The 17,974-nt window shown below is 37.0% G+C and overlaps 1 protein-coding gene across 1 annotated transcript in view; it reads left to right on the forward strand.

Moving 5' to 3' along the window:
* Positions 1-1,452: 1,452 nt before the first annotated feature.
* Positions 1,453-17,974, forward strand: part of TTC8 (tetratricopeptide repeat domain 8) — a 40,236-nt gene continuing 23,714 nt past the window's right edge. Inside the window, exons 1-6 of the mRNA XM_058829252.1 lie at positions 1,453-1,664; positions 9,873-9,902; positions 12,879-12,999; positions 14,827-14,890; positions 15,042-15,201; positions 15,966-16,055. Of these exons, the coding sequence (XP_058685235.1) occupies positions 1,557-1,664; positions 9,873-9,902; positions 12,879-12,999; positions 14,827-14,890; positions 15,042-15,201; positions 15,966-16,055 (573 nt within the window). The 5' untranslated portion in view covers positions 1,453-1,556. The remainder of the gene's footprint in view (positions 1,665-9,872; positions 9,903-12,878; positions 13,000-14,826; positions 14,891-15,041; positions 15,202-15,965; positions 16,056-17,974) is intronic.

The raw sequence follows: 17,974 nt of genomic DNA on the forward strand, positions 1-17,974 counted from the left end.
CATGTTGATCTAATTGCTACCATATGACATTAGTTCAGCTTTATCACTAAGTGCAATGAATACCTTTCCCAGCAGCATAACAAACAAAAATTGCAGCAGAACCATCTTCCCTTCCTCTTGCTGAGAAGCTATATAGCAGTATCTACCCATCTGAGTTCAGAACTGTGACCCTTCCACTGGGTCACAGCTTCCTCTGAGCAGCCAACTGCTTCCTTCAAGCAGGTGGCTTCCTCTGCTCCCCCGTGGTCCTCCATGGGCTGCACAGGCATAGCTGCCTCACCATGATCTTCACCACAGGCTGCAGGATCTCTGCTCTGGTGCCAGGAGCACTGCTTCCCCTTCTTCTTCACTGACCTTGTGCCTTCATAGTTGTTTCACATATTTAGTCCTGTCTTGAGCTGCAGTTGTGAAAGTTTTATTCTCCCCTTTTAATTTTTTTCCCCCCCAGAGTTGCTACCACCATTGACCTTGGCCAGCAGCTCTACTGGACGTAGGGGAAGCTTTCAGCAGCTTACTGCAGAAGACACTCATACGGGCTCAAACCCAAAGCCTTGCCATGCAAACCCAATAGACCTGTGCACTGTTCACAGGACAACCAAAGCAAAGCTGTCTATAACTGCTAATTCAGTTCAAGCCACTTACTTACATATTTGAATAAGTGATAGTCCTGGGACAGCCACTTCTGCTTCTCCATTTTTACACCTGGCATTGATCTTGTGAGCCTGGGTATTAATTTCATGCATCTTGGACAAATTGATAGTTTAGGTGAGAATAAAGCAATAAAACCAGAATGATCTCTTTAAATGGCAACAATGTGATTTTACCAATCTTGTTAGTGTCCATACCTCAAAGATTTTCACACCATAAATGCAGTTACTGCTCCAAGTATCCCTAGGCATTTTTTCTTTTTCTTTGGTTGGTGGTTGCAATCACCATTTAATAGGACATATCAACTAGGAGAAATTGTATTCCAACTTTCAAATCTCTAAATATCTTGCTCTGAAATTTTCCCTCCAAAAACTAATGAACTAAAGGAACTGATAGTCTGCAAGACTGAAAAGTGTTGTTCTCAACAATCTGTACTTTTCTCAACCAGGGCTCCATGGCTCTAAAGAACATTTTACCCAAATACGGATTAATGGACTGTATTACTCTTGTTTAGGCATTTATTCTAACGCCTCTAGAAAAAAGGACAGAAAATGACAACAGTTAAGAACAGCGGGGTTATGGGAAGTCTACTGATCCCAGTACTGCAGATCAAACTCTGTTTTCAGCCACCAATGTGATAAGCCCACGAGAGGCGCTGGCAGGGAGGGGCTCGGCCAAGAACGGGGCCGTAGCTCCGTGCCCGGGCTCGCAGGGCGGCCGGCCGGGGCCGGCCGGGCCCCCGGAGGCCGCCCGGAGCCGCCGCCCCCGCGGCCCCGGCGCTCCGCCCCAGCCGGCCGAGGCGGGGCCCGGCGGCTCCGCGGCAGCACCAGCGCGGCCCCGCTCGGCGGTAGCACGGCGGGAGGCGCCGGGGGCCCGGCCGGACCTCTGGAGCTGCTCCCGCCGGCGAGATGGGGCTGGAGCCGCTGTTCCAGGCCTGGAGCTACTTCAGGCGGAGGAAGTTCCGGGAGTGCGCGGATGTCTGCTCGCAGCTGCTGGAGAGGCCGCCCGGCGAGCAGGTAGCGGGGGCCGGGCCGTGGCGGGAGGCGGCGGTGAGGGGCGGCAGCGGCCTCGTCCCGGCTGCCTCAGCACCACGGGACCACTGTGTGCCTGCTGCAGCCGCCGGAGGGGCCGGCAGCGAGCGCCGGGCCGCGCCGCGCTCCCGGAGCAGGAGGCCGGGCAGCGCCGCCCCTCCGCGCTCCCCCCTCCCCTCAGGCTGGGGGCGGTGAGCCGGCGCCGCGGCTCCGCCTCAGACACGCCCCGCGGAGCCCGCCCGGGCCCGGAGGTGGGAGCGGGGGAGCGCTCCGGTACTGGCGGGCGCTGCCGTGACAGCTGCGGCGGCCAGGCTCTTCGCGACTAGAGCTCTAACGCACTCCAGATCTTGCTGAGTTAAAGGGAGAAAAGCTGAGATTAAAAATCAGGTCTGCTAGGGATGTTCCTGTTGATTTTATACTGATGTTTAGCTGCTGCATGGCCCAAATCACATGAACTTAAGAGACATGCATTTTAGCTCAGCTTACCTACGAGCCCTACCTTGGGACAGGAGGCAGGAGGCGTTCGTTTATCGCTCTCTTTGCTCTTTTTCCAGCTGCAATCTTCAATACCTACGTATCTTCTCATCCTTCTGTAAGAGCAAAGGATTTGAGAAAGTTGTTTCTGGATTAATGTTTCCATGCATGTAAACATTTTTATGCCATATTTTAAAAACAGTAACTGAACAGACTTCATCTTAAACACTTTACAGTAAATTTGTAAGTTTTTCAAAGCATTCTATAGACAGATGTTTTAATAATCTTGAACGCAGTTCGTTTTATCACAAAGGACAAGTCTTTAAAGAAATCTGCATGGTCACACAATAGTGCAAATATAAAGCACAGTAATTATTTGAACTGGTTTAGGATAGGTGTTTAAAAGATTATTTTTTTTATGTTTTATACTGTAAGGCACCAACAAGAAGCCATCAGCAGAAACATTTTTAGTGGAGAATGTATTCCAAGAACATTATTCCTGAACCCTAAATGAGAGTCGTTGTTAGTTCCATGCTAGTGCTGTATTATTTCTATGTATTTACGTTATTGGGTCTTATTTTTATGTGATCTTTGCATATGGAAGGACAACACTTGATTTGTGAAAGAAACTCTTGAAATAGTGCAAATAACAGTAAATAAAAGTTGTAAAGATCATAATACTTCTGTTGGTCTTAATAAATTAAGTTTTTAATGAGTAAAATGTTTTTCTATCTATGATCTCAACATAGGAATGTAAAGACAACTGCACTTCTGCTCTGTGCTTAAGCTCAAGTACAAAATGGTATTGTTACACCTGTGAAGTCCAAACTTCTGCTGGGCTGTTTCCAGTAGCACTAGTATGGAATAGAAGATGTATGAGGCTGAGAAAAACCGCTAAGGAGGAAATTTATAAACAGCAATGAGAGGATCTACTTGGATAAGGCCTTGAACAATCTGGTCTGCTGGAAGGTGTCCCTGTCAGTGGCAAGGACAGGGTGGAACTAGATCATCTTTAAGGTCCATTTCAAATCCTTTACATTCTGTGATTCTCTGATGTAGATACTAATTGGTTTTCCTTCTTCCAAATATAGATCACACATGGTGAAACACTTAAGTACATGAATTAAATTGTCTTAGACAAAGTACACATTCTCCTTCGAGAACAAGGACCTTATATACCAGCAATATGAGAGTTTTTCCAAATTCTGTACTCCGTTGAGACAAACAATTGATCACCTAATTTAATCTTTGAAATGTTCACACCAGCCTATAAGCTTAATCTTTTATAAGAATGAAAGAGAAAAAACATTTAAGATCATTCTGTTTGAGAAATGGTGGAGGGTGGGGTTGTGAACATTGTCTATACCAGATCAAATTATAAGCTCTTAGAAGTCTTACATGAAGTCTTTGAATTTCAAGATCAAGTTTCATCACTGTTTTGAAAAAACTTTCAGGCCACAGTTGCATGCAAATGACAGGACTTTATAACTTCAGTATTTTAATTTCAGAACTGTGTTCCTATTCAAAGTTTTGTGTGAAAAAGGTACTCTCCTGCAGCAGCACATTTCAAACCTACCAGACGGTTCAGATGGAAGAGAGGCAAACTTGAAATAAGATTAGTGTGGTTCTTTCCTCATATAATCTTCTTGAGGAATCCTTATTAAGAGCTCATTTTAAGTAGGAATGAATGACTTCTAAAAGTATTTGAAAGTATATCTATTTGAAATTGGGAAATATCAGTCTTTATAACATTTAAAAATGCATGACAGGATGTTTCAGTCTTTGAAAATATTTCATACAGCAATGTTCATGTAAAGTTTGCAAACACCTAGTAGATTTTACTCTATAGAAGTATTTCATATAAGGAATAACAATTTAGAGATTTTTCTTAAGACTAAAATAAGTGGAGAGATGATAAATAAATGGAAATGCATCATGTTGTTTCAGAAGCATCATGGAGTATATTACATTCATGGTATGTAATGGAATGGCTACACAGCTCTTTTCAATCATTCCTCTCTGGTAGTCCAGACAAAAAGCACCCTCCTGACAGGAGAAGATGTAGCATTATTTATGCCACCTCTTCATTGTGGTACAGCAGGTTGCAGAAACCATAATATTGGTTAAATAACTTTCAAGAGTGCAACTTGGACCAAACTCAAACCAGTTCAACATACAAAATGTTACACCTAAAGTCTCTTCAACAAAACATTTTATGATTGTCTAATTAGAATACAACTTTAACATTCATGGCCAACTTAACATGGAACGGCATTTATCTTTGTCAGTCAACTGTGTTCATGTTATTTAGATGTTACCCTTTTTATTGTAATCAACTTAAAATCCTAATATTTTCTGGTTATATGTCCAAATAAGCCTGTATTTATTTTAGTATTCTGCTTCCCATTTGTAAAGATGTTTTCCTTACCCATGTTGTTGCTCTTTCAGCTCATTACTTTCTGACACTTGCTACTTTCAGGTACCAATCTGTCCTCTTTACCCTACTAAACTTCAGGCATGGAGTAAAGGAAGTAATAGCATGCCTCAAGAATATGTCTTATATGTCTTACAAACTACTCTGAACTTACTTAATACAACAGAATGAAAAACTGAATCATGTTTATGGATTGTAGTATATATACCTCACATTTAATAAGATCAATATTTTTCTAAAACCTTAGAAAGGTAATAATATTGAAGGCTGAACATTGAGGTAATTAGAACTGAAATAAGTGACATATATTACTTAACTCTCCTGGCTTGCCTAGTCTAATCCTATTTTACATTATTCTGAATTTATTCCAATAGCTAATTCGCTGTAGTTGTGAATGTTAGAAAAGTGATCTATGAGTATTTTATTTCTACATTAATTGAGAGTCCAGGATCATTCTCAGGAAGTTTCACTTTGATTTCTGGTATCTGTTGCTTTTGAAATGGCATGTTAATGAAATCAGTAGTTCCTAAATATTTTGATTGTACTTTAATTCTGTCGTCTTCATCCACCTACTAGAAAATGGTGCTGTTTTCCATCTGTGTGAATTACATTAGTAGTATTTTAATATAAGCTGGCAAATTATCTAAAATTAAGTATGTACCATTTTTGGTACCTAAACCGGTTAAGTGTGGTTTATAATGCTTAAAAAACACATAGCAGTTATAACAGATGTAATAGTCAGACTCTTAACAGTAGCACTTCTGCAAATCAACCCAAGATATGTCATGTTGGGCACCAGGAAAGCAGACAAACAAATGACAACACTTGCAGAAAGTTTGGATTAAGTGAGCTGCTGTGCAGCACAAGAGAATACTCAACGGCTGTAATCACTGTGCCATCTGTTCTTATCCTCTTGTCCCATATTCTGCTAAGCATGTGCTTCCCAAGCTCTGCTTCCCAGGGAAAGAGGGATCTTGTAGGAACAGCAGCCTCTGTCTCTGTTCAGGGACTCACTTCTTTGAACAGCATGCATTTAGGATATAATTTAAGCTACAGGAGCTGGTGTCCTTTAAAGACAAGCATAGATTGAGTTAAATAATGACTCTTACGGGTCAGAACTTTTTCATGCTCAGGCAATTGGCCTTCTCCCTTCTAAGACATGTAATGTAACAGCAGGAAAGGAAGAGACTAACAATGCCTTACTGGAGAGTGTTTTCATGCCTGAAAGAGGTGGCCTTTCTTGTGTGAAAGCATGCACTTTTTTCCCAATTTGTCTGCTAAATCATAGAACCACTCCTGCTCCATTGCATCTGCAGGACTGTCCTAGAGCTATGGGCTGCTGAAACCAGTTTTTTACAATATCCTTAGAAGTAGGTGCATTTTTGCCACCACACTTAAAAATGTAGTAAGAAAATTTCTTGGTAGTGTATCTTGACCTGTGCCTTGATTTACCAGTCCTTGTATGTATAGCTGAGTATTCAGGATATGTTTGTATCACAAGTATAATGACAAGTTCTCCTTTAAGAACATGGCAAAAAATGATATAAAGATCTTAAAAATAAGTTTACTGATGATCCAGTCAATAGTCACATGTACATACATTTAGAGGCTGTCTTAATTGGTGCAGAACTCTCTCTGAACCCTGTCACCAGATGCAGTAAGCCCTAGGAGATTTTTTAAGTACTTTGTTGACCTTTTAGCTAACTGAGCATGAATCAGAAATTTTCTCACATAGCGGTATCAAATACTGTGTCATTGTAAATCTTGAATTCTTAAGAGTGCAACAAAATTGAAGTGTTTCAAAATCAGAAGTTTTCCTGAAGAGTTATTAATAAATAACATTGTGGTAAAAGAATAATTAGCTGCTACTGAATTACATCTTGTGGAAGATTGACTTTTTTTTCTATAAAATATCCTGTGCATTTCTTCATTTAAGTATCAGGAATATAAATGGTATAGGTGGAATTCACTTCTATGCTGACATTCTTATCTCAGGATAAATAAAAACTGTATTTTGTGTGACTAGCATTTGGGGATAGAAACATGTAAAATGCTGGTGTTCAGTTTAATTATTTCCTGTTGTAAGCAAACAGGCCTTGTCTTCTGTGTTTATAGTAATAGCATGACCTAGAGGAAATACAATCCAGGACTGTCTCTGTTGATCATCCTGATTAGTCACCTAATCTGATTACTCTTTGTGTTCCATATGTCAGATTCAAGGCAATAAACAGAACTCATATATGAGGCCTGCTCTATTTTAACAATAAAAAAAGAAAAAAGCCTAATATAATTTGTAGACATATAGTGGATGTTCTTAATTTAATTTAATTAATGATCTTCTATGAGGATTTGCTTTTGTTCATTTATCCTTTCTTCTCCCATGTTGAACTTACAGCTGCTATAATTTGCATACTTCTTTTTGTAAGGTCATAATAAAGTTATCACGATTATGTTTATGGGCATTGAACTTGATTTGAAAAAGCATCTTCAACTGTGCATGAAAATAGTGATACTTAGAGTGAAGTTGTTCCTGGGTAAAGGTTTGGGGTTTTTTTCTGTGTTCCTGCTCTTAATCATTTGAGAAACGTTTTCAGAATATAATAATTTAAATATTTTGAATGTATGAAATTATACTCACCTGAAACTAATTGTAGAGTGAAGCCATATTATAATATAAAGTATGTAATATATTCCCTCTTCTAGACTATAAGCGTCATAAAACTTAATTATTTTAAGTATTTTTGGTATTCAAATAAACTGACTTTACATTTTAATATTAAAGTGCCCTCAGTGGATTTAGGGATCTGGATTAAATAGTTCCTTCATTGCTTTTACAATCTTTTGACTTTCAAGGGAGCTTTATGTGTAAATGAAGAATAAATTTGAGCTTTTGTTTTGAGAGACAAGCTTACAGGGCAATTCTATTTGTTAATCCTCTCAAAGAACTCTATTTGAAATCTAGTTCCTGTGGCTTACTTGCATGTGTAGCAACTGCTGGATCCACCCATGTTAAAGTATATTGTATTTTAATGTAATTTGTTATTCCATTCTTTTGCTTAATCTGAGGGTCCCCTTACCTGCCTGAAGGTTATTTAAAATCTCAAGTTACTTCTTGTCAAAAACAGAAATAATGTATTAGTATGTATAAACAATGCATACTCTCACCTACAATTATGAGAATGCAATAGCTTTAGTATTATTGATCATCTATACTTTTTTGCCAGATTATGAAGGATGTAATTTCTGAATTTTATATTAGTATAAGTGATCCTACATAAGCAAATATTTTTGTTTTTTCAATTATTTTTTAAACTAATGAACAGTGCCTAAAGTAAGATACACATCTGTAACATCAAGGCATTTAGTATTAGTATTGACATAATATTCTTAACTTGTCCTCATTAGTTACTGTAGCACGTATGGTATGGAAGACCACCTAATGTTCTTAAAACCATTTTCATATGGGCTGTAATATTCAGACACAATGGGGTAGATAAAATGCAAACTGAAATATCTCAATGTCCTCTATTAATTAGAAAGCTGAATAGTTTCTTATTTTAGAAAACAACTACTATACATAAAAGAATTGTAGTAATTTATTTAGTGTCAGCCCAGGACAATCATGCAACTAAAATGCAAAGCCAGTTTCAGTGCCTTAGTCAGGCCCAGGTATGTCACAGTCAACTGAGATTGATCCCTGAATTAATGTTTAGTTCCACAGAATACTCAGTGTGTAAGATGTGTTATACATTCTAACACCATTGAAAAACTTTTTGGCTCCCAATGCAATCCTTTAAAGGCCACAAATTCCAGTACACTGCAGAAGGAAGATGTCCTTCACCAGTAGTCCAGGTCCCTGCTGTCATAGAATTTACCGTGTAAAAATGTTCAAATTGAAAGAATTAGGTCATGTCTCATGCTACAGAGGAGTGATCTTAACATTGCCATTCTCCTGATGGAACAGAAAGAAGCCAGCTCTGAAGCCAGCCAATCTTGGCTGCAAAGCAAACCAGTGGCAGTGCAGTGCTTCAGCTGGGAGAAGACATTGGTGTGATCTAATAGCAGCTTTCTAATACATACAAGGAGGTTATCAAGAAAATAGAGCCAGAGACCACTTGCAATGATGCAGGGAAGTGGAGGCTTTGGCTTGGTATGAGGAAAAACATTCCTGGTAAGGACAGTCAGCAGTGGAGCTGGTTGCCCAGTGGCATTGTGCACCTCCACGCAATTGGACAAGACTTTGAGCATCCTCAACTGACCTCATAGCTGACCTTGCTGTGAGGTCTTTGGACTAGAGACCTTCAGACCTTTATAGTCTGAATTACTTGAAGATTGTATATTCAGTCTGATACAGTTGGTTTAACTGTGATAGATTTCCACAATGCCAAATATGCAAGAAATTTTTCACTGCCTCTAGGAGAAATGATCTGACACTACAAAAGACTAATAGTGATTTAGAGAAAGTAACACCTATCTCCTTCCTTGTCTAGAGCTAAAGTAATACATTAGGAAAAACTCATCCCCAGTCCCTGGAAGCGAACAGCAAAAGCCCTGAAGGGTAGTTTAAATATTATGTAAACATGATAATTACACAGTAATTGATGAAAAACCTACATTTTTTTCCTGTCAGTATTTACTCAATTTTAATGAAGTTTTCAAGTAGATGCAAGTTCCAGCTTTTCTACTTACAATAAACTTAATCTGGTAGATTTTCTTCTGATTTTTGGGTAGTGCAATGGGCTGTCAATTTGACATTTATTCCACTTGCAATATTACTAGCCAAATGCAATGAATACATCGTTTTCATCATAAAAGTACCATGAAAAAGCACTGAAATTTCCTTTTGTCTTCTTGAGTGGTATCATTGTGATCACCAGCAGCAGTTAAAAAAAGTGTGCAAAAATGGATTTTATTATAACCATAATCTGGTTATTTTTCAGGAGATTTGAATACATCTTCCAAGTTCGTTTTCTTTTAATCTAGCATTTTTCAGCTTCATAATTCTTAAATGATAATCTAAGATTTGGCTAGGATGATCCAGCAGAAGCAAGAAAGCAAAGGTATCAGAAAGATACACTTAGTGCAAATTCACTCTCATTGTGCAAAACACTGATTAGCTTAATAAGGTGTATAAGTTTAGCTAATGTCATAAAATGGAAATTTGAGTATATGTATCAGAGAGAAAATGTTTGTGCAAAATGAGGTCATCACAGAGTATAAGTGCACTTGTATGTTTTTATTGCCTGGCATTTCCATTTCTCAGTTTCCATTTTCTCTCTTTTCAGGAGCTTGATTCTGAATACACTGTGTTTCAGGTAAAGTTCTTTCCATAAATACAATTATTAGATGCAATCATTGGGAAGAATTTCTGATATGCTGAATAATACTTGTTTTTTTTCTAAGTCTTCATTAGCTTTTTTGTTGTTGTTGTTGTATTGGTAAGGCATTACATTTGATAAGGGGAAGATTTTTGATATTTTGAACAGGCAGCTTTTATATTTGATAGAATTTTGTTTCTCTCATATTTTTCCTATATCTTTATTCAGCAGTTCAATGCTTTCTGAAAACTAAATTGAATCTACCTTGAACTGAATGACCTTCATCTGCAGATGAGATTAGGAAGAAAACAGCATGTATTCACAGATAGAACAACGTTTGTGCTCTTAGGGCTCACTTTTGTGTTTTATTTCATGCATGTAAAGGTGGGCTCTTACCCATGCTCTTCCTGCTCTTGCAGCTCAGGCTCACTGCCTACCTTGTGTAGAGTCTGGTAACCTTGTAGGTGTATTATGATGATTTGCATGAGCAATGGAAGATTGAGAGTAATTAATGAATTTTCACTCTGCCCATATAAGCTCCTGATTATTGCAATGGCAAGAATAGTATTGTGCAGGTGTTGGTGTCTTTTGGCTTCAGCCCACAGTCAGAAGAGATGAAATGCAATGTGAAATGGCAGCTTTAAATACAGCTCCTTAATATATTTTACAGGTTTTCATTTACACTCCATGAATTCATGCAAGTTGTTTACACAGAGAATGGTTTCTCTGAAGCACTACTGGATATCTTCTTGAGTGTAATTATTACCCTTCACAATATAGTTGTGTTCTGGGTTTTCATTGTGTATGGAGTAAAATTTAATATAATAGAAAGGACTACTGGACAATGCAACCTCTTAGAAAAGTATATTGCCATGTTCAGAGAAAACATTTAAATTTAAATACTAAGTTTATATTTTTAATTTGGTTTCTGTACTTTTCAGGAACAAGAAGAAAATATTCAATTGAGTTACAGACTTCTCATAAACTGAATGAAAAACACTGCCACTTCTCTTTCTAAAGTTTAGACTTACATACTGTATACTGTATACTTATATACTGTATCATATTTCTTTAATTGCTATTAGGGATTGTAAATTTTGTTCTGATTACAAGTTAAGTAAGCTTAATTTGTTATGTTGTGAATATGTCAGTTGTCTGAAATGAGCTTCCCTTTCTTTTTCCTACCATATAAATGCTGTTTCATAAAAATGCAGTTTATCTTCATAAGCTCCAGACATGGTGCTTATCACACAACAAAATTATCTGTCCCACAAAGAGAAAGCAGATAAACTGTAAACTACAAACAGATGTTTAATTAAGGAATACTGTGTGATATTTGAATTTTTTGTTGGCTGTGAAGCCTTGGACTAGGAGTTTTATACTGGAAGAGATGCCTAAGGAATCTATTTTTTATGACAGATATTTGCCCAGTAATGACAAAGAGATGTTGATTTTAAAAACACATTTTCACATGCTAGTTAGTGGAAAAATCACAATAATACATTTATGCCTATGTAAAGAACTAACCTCAGTTTTAGCATTTAGTGTAGAGGAGTTACTACTTCCAGTTTCCAGAAAAATATCATTGCTGTGGGCAGATTTTCTTACTTCTAGTAAGAAATTAGCCTGTGCTTGGCTGTACAAGAGCTCTAATTGGAGCATATTCCCCATATAGACATGGTTATGTTGACTGCAGGTATACTTGTCTTTGAAAAGAACAGAGTACCATCAAGGTATTAAAAATTCAACAAACTAAATACTTCATAGAATCATGAAAAACTGTTAAAAGTGTTGAACATCTAACAGAAATCTCAGCATTAATTAAAGGCTGTCATTCTACTACATAAGAAGAAACTAAAAGAAAATAAAGCAGATCTGGATTATGACTGTCTGGCCTAGATTCAGATCATCCTGCTGAATTCCCTCCTCTTCATTCTTGAACAAAGATTTCTAATTGTGGTTGAATCAGCTGGCTGAAGGCCTCCTTTACTTCTGTTTGGAAGAAAGCACTTTTTAAAAGAATAGTTGAATATTTCAGCATCTTTAGATACACTCTTTTTGATTGACATAAATTTGCATAGAAGTATAGGGGAAGTCTAGAGGAAAAGACAGGATGAATGAGAAGTATCTCATTAAATGATTACTTAAATTATTAAAAAAGCCTGAGTTTCAGATCTTCTCATACCTCTTACTTAAGGAACAAACATTTCCATGTGTTTGACCTTTATTTCTATTAAGACAACAACAGTCTGTTTCTATTTTGAAAGGTCTCCTTAGCCAATATTAAATATGCTGTTCCACCAGATTGCTGTACTGATTGTGTTAGAAAGGAAACAATTTTTTTGGCAGTGATTTTTACTCTGGAAAATTTATGATGATCTGTTCAATAGCTGATGGAAGATCAAGGATTGGTCTTGTGACTTCCTTTATCATGCCAGTTCTGTGACTACATTACAAGCATATCAAAATCATCAAAGTGGTTGGACCTGCACTTACTTTGTTGGTATTTCTATATGGCTGCCACTGTTTTTTCTTGTTCTTTTTTCTCCCCACTGATTTGCTGTCTCCACAGTCTATGCAATGCTTGTCAAATAGACTAGAGTTATGCTTGCCTTTCCACACTGTTCAGATTATCCTCCAAAACATACAATGTAGTAATTTGTCAGTTCAGGTCACTAAAATGTATTCCAATTAATTAATAATTTTAATTAATGATTAATTATTCTAATCAACTCATAATCTTAAATGCCCAGGGGATATATTCATACAATGTTTTACAGCTAATGCTTTGAACAAAAGACTTAGTCTCCTTTTATACCTCCATCAGACAGATGGATATACTCAGATGTTTTAAGTCAGTACCTTATTCAAGACTAATAAAACTGTGATGTGAATAATAAGTGATAAAATTGCTGATTAGATTATTTACTTAGTTTCTTGAAGATATTTTACTTTTTACTTATCCTTATTCAGGCTGCCTGGAACCTGAAAACACGAGCTTTGACAGAAATGGTGTATGTGGATGAAATTGATATGGATCAGGAAGGAATTGCAGAGATGATCCTGGATGAAAATGCCATTGCTCAAGTTGCACGTAAGATTGACTTTCACTTAAATACATTGACTGAACAAGAGCTCTTTTGGCCATCTTTTATGTCATCTACCATACAATAGTACAAACTGAGATGACCTTAAGTATTGGTTAAAAAAGTGTTTTATGGTTGCATGGCAATGTTGAGATCCACCATGTGTTCTTGATGTAGTACTTGGACCTGTCAGATGAGTTCAGACCATGCTCAATTGTGTTTTGTTAGCTTTTCCCCTACATTTGAGGAAATGTAGTGAGCATATAAGTGGTCACTTGCTTTTTCCATCAGTATGTTGATTTCTTTTACTCCTTTCTGTCTTCTTCAGGCACTGTGGAAAACTAGAGAAAAAAAATCTGCTTGCAGTGTACTATCAGTTTTATCCATATGCCTTATCCATGTGCCTTAGCCAGATATCACCTTTTGGCATCATGTCCTGCAAATGTTATCTCAACTGATTTTTTTTTCTTCTGCTTTTCTCTACTTCATTCTTCTCTTCCTTCACAGAGCAGTTCTTCAGCTCTGCCACTGATTCTTCTATACAATTCTTTTTCAGTTTCATCATTTCCCTTCCAAGTGGACAATAGTTAGTTGTCTTCCACTACTTTTTTAGCATTATTTGTATTTTTCTTTGTTTCTTTAGTATAGTCTGCATGGAAATTTTTATGTAACTTATTAAGCGTGGCTTTCTACCACGTACCATGAAAAGGAATTCAAGAGAAGAAATGGACATAGGTCAGAACTGATACTTGAAGTGTTAAAAGGTTTTTCTGTCTGGATAGATGTAGGCAATTGCATATCTATCTGATGACATTTTTTAAAATTTTCATTACATGCTTAGTCACAGTCAAGCAGTAGTGGAGATGTGTTTATACATTATGATCAACTAATTATAGTTATCTTAATGGTCTTAAAACACCATTGTAATAAAATTTAGAGTTTTATTTGATTTTATGCCCCCTGAAGAGACGATCTTCCAAGAAAAATGATTTGATGAATACTATTCAGAAAAAAGACATTCTGGAAAAATATATTCAGACTATGTTGAAACTGAAAAAAAGGTGACTTTCTGGATAGTGTGTCACAGATTTCAAAACCAAAGAAAATTATTACAATAGTGTAGCCTGCACTTCTGAATCATTGAGATAAGACTTTGCTGTTCATGCTTCAAATCTGCTAGGTGTGCCTGTACAAAAAAGTACAAGTATAAGATCTTTATGAAAAGAGGAACTCTTCATCAGTTCACCTGGGCTCAAGCTGGTTCAGTGTTTTCATTGATGACCTTTGGATATGGATGAGTTCTTACTTTACAGTGCTCTAAATTGTAAGGGGTATCTTACCATGGTCTAATGTCATGAGATACCATTCTCCATCTGCTCTGTAGGTGAAGGTTTAGATTTACTTACTTAAACCTGGGTGCCAGATAGAAAATGTACCATTTTGAGTTAGCCTGATCTCATTGTTTCAGTAACCTTTTTTAGCACTGTGTGGTATTTCTAAGATGTTCTTGACAATTGTTTGGGTCAACCCCAGTAGGCATCCACACAGGCAGTTGTTCGCTCCCCCAAGGTGGGATGGAGAAGAGAATGGTGAGGGTGAAAGAAAGAAAACCAATATTCATTGTTTCACAGGTTTCTTGCAATAGTCTATCAATTTATCAGTAGCAGAATGCAATATTTGGGGCTTGTCTTCTTTGTACAGTTCTTTGTCCCGTCAGTTTGAGCAAATAAATTTCTGGCTTTATTATGTTTATCATAAAACACAATCATGTTGGAAGTCATCTGGACAAGGGAGTAATATCTCAAAGTGAAGGGAGAAATGCTCTTATTTTGTAGGACCGGGAACATCTTTGAAACTTCCTGGAACTAGCCAAGGTGGCGGCCCCAGCCCAGCTGTTAGGTATGTGATAGTTTATTTTTAAAAATGTGACGAGTTAAATTTAGAAATAATAAACTTAACTTCTGAAAATTAAATGCTTCAGGTATAACTGTTTAAATTCTCTATTAATAAGTACTACTTAACGTAAGGATAATGTACTTAACATCTTCAGGCCAGTAACTCAATCAGGAAGACCTATTACAGGATTTGTGAGACCCAGCACACAAAGTGGACGGCCAAGTACCATGGAGCAGGCGATAAGAACACCTCGAACAGCACTCACAGCTCGTCCAATCACTAGTGCTTCTGGAGGATTTGTCAGGCTGGGCACGGTGAGTTGCTTCCCTCTGTTCCCAGAGTGGAAGATTTCTTGGTCACAGTATCTGGCACAGTGACACTATAGTTTACTTAAAAGCTGCATCTAAACTCAAGTTTGAAGGAGGCAAGTATTTTTAATTATTTTAATTCTTTTCAAAATAGAGTTTGAAAAGATAACTTCTTGGGCATTTGCTAGTCTGTTTATAATAAAACAAAAATTTACATAAAATCACAAGTTCACCAGGATTCATATAAATTCCAAATTCACAGGCTCCTTGAGAAACATTTTTATTAATGGAAGACCGTGCAAAGACTGTGACATGATCTCACCATAACTATCTACTAGAACAATTGATAAGCACTCAGTGTCTGTCACTTGAAAAGATAAAGAGAATAGTTTATGCTAATTTATCCTGTTCTATTGGCAAAATTAATAAACTGCAGCCAACATGAATATGTAATACATATTAAAATCACATTAATGGCAAAATGTGGCATCTTCTCACTATTGCAGGTAAGAACTAATCTTCCTAAGTATTTCTTGAAGATTTTTTTTGATTATGTATCCCAGCTACCAAGCTATGTGCTTAGGCAGTGTATGAAAATAGTGGAGAGAGACAGAGAAGAAAGAGTCTGTACTGCATAGTAGAGCAGTGAGTCTACAAATGTTTTGTTTGGAATTTTGGCATATTTTTTTTGTATACTAATAATATTTTGAAAATCTTCAGGAAAAGTGCAGGGGATCTTCCCACTTAAAAAGCTTCTTTTTTCCCCTCAGGCTTCAATGCTAACAAATCCAGATGGCCCTTTCATAAATCTGTCTCGACTGAATTTAACAAAATATGCTCAGAAACCCAAACTGGCAAAGGTATGTAACAATTTTAGTTAGTGTTGTGATATCTTTTTCATGTTTTCTGGTTTCTAATGTAACTGTATATGGGATTTGGGATAAAAACAATGATGAACAGTGGTTTAGATATTAACTTCAGAAGAACAGTGTATTGCCCATCTTTTGACAGTGTTTACTAGACTTGAAATTGAAGATATGTCTAAAGAGATTATAGTGAAAGTATACCTAGGAAAAATATTCGTATGGGAAAAAATATTCCACTGGTAAATAACTTTGAGCTATGCATCTAGGAGTGATGAAGGGCAACTATAAAAGGAAAAAAAAAGCTAGGAGCAAAAAACCAGCAGAACCCTTCTGAATGTCTGGAAATGTGGTGCTGTGTACAAATAGATGGCAATCCTGGCCTAAAAATGTTCACAATCTTTGGATTTTTTCCTTTGATTTTATGGCATGAGTTAAATATGTATATATTATATTAAATATATATTTGTATAAAAAGGTATCATTTTTTTGTTCAGAATACTTCATTTTCAGTTAGGATCTTCTGATTGACAGTCAATGAAACTATCTGACAATAGAACAGTTTTTTCAGGTTGTCTGCCCAACTTACACGTTTCATCTCTGAGTGGCGGGGAGCTGAAAGTTGTGTGAAGATTTATCATTCTGTTGCCTTTCACTTGAATCTTTCGTTCCCCAACACAACCAGTTATCTGTATAGTTGAACATGTTTTTTGTGAATAGTGCATTCATAAAAACAACTGTTGGGCTGAGGCAAACAGCTCATTTTGCACAACGTATCAAGGAATTATCTCTAGGGAGCACAACACACTCTAGAGCGCTATATTTGGATTTCAACCTAAAGGCGAACAAACCAATATGAATTCAGTCTATTTTGAGATACATAATGGTGAACACTTAAGAAAACTGACAGTATCTGATAACGTGCTAGTGGAAATAGCTCTTCCAGTCCAAAACTTTGGTTAACAGTTTTTCATAAGCAACCAGGACATTTCTTTGCTTTTTAAAGCCTGATCTAGACTGATGTAGAGCATTTCATTTCAGTGTGGTTTTCAAAGGAAATAAATCTTGTGTAATTGCACTGTCTCCTTCACCCACTGCTTGCATCATTGTCCCTTGGCCTCCTAACCAAACTTCTATACCAGAAGAATAGGTATCAAATATAGTAAGTTCTAGTCTGGTGAGGTAATCAAAAACTTCCAGGCTAACATCTGTGGCCAATTACAAATCAGCTCATTATCAGCACTGAAAAAATACTGCATGCTTTTTGTCCAATTATGTCCTTGCTGGCAATCAGCCAGCAGACACATTATTATAAATCCATTACTGTCTGGAAAACAGGAGGAACGTAAGAAACCTGGGAAGGATTAAGAAGCACAAGACACGTCCATAAAAACTGGGCTTAATTCTTCTTCTTGAAGACAGCTAACTTTTAATAGTGATTGCTAACTACATGCTATTTAAGTAGGTAAGTTAGCTTTCAGAGGAAATATTCTCAACAACGGCTCTTAGGAATGAGAAACATACATATTTTTAACAATTTTGGGTTTTAATTAGCATTTTCTATGACAGATTTGTCTTTCTTTCAGTTTCATAGGAAAAGAAGCTTAAGCCAAAAAATGTAAATCAACAGTCATAGAAACATCCATAGGCAGCAAGTGTGCTTGTCAGTATTATGAAGCTAATACATTATGACATTAACATTTCGCACAGAATGTAAGATCTAAGTTTAAATTTGGAGCTACATGGATTTATAACTTCTTTTTTTAAAACAAAACAGCATTAAGGCTAAAGCTAAAGCAGGAGGTGGGAATGCAGACTGCACTCTCTGTTAAGAATAATTTATTAAAGTTTTAAAACTTTTTGCAGCTGTCACCTCTCCAAGTGTATAAAGGTGATAAACCTTGCAGCTATTGAGT

Source organism: Poecile atricapillus, chromosome 1 (genome assembly GCF_030490865.1).
Source record: "Poecile atricapillus isolate bPoeAtr1 chromosome 1, bPoeAtr1.hap1, whole genome shotgun sequence".
NCBI lineage: Eukaryota > Metazoa > Chordata > Aves > Passeriformes > Paridae > Poecile > Poecile atricapillus.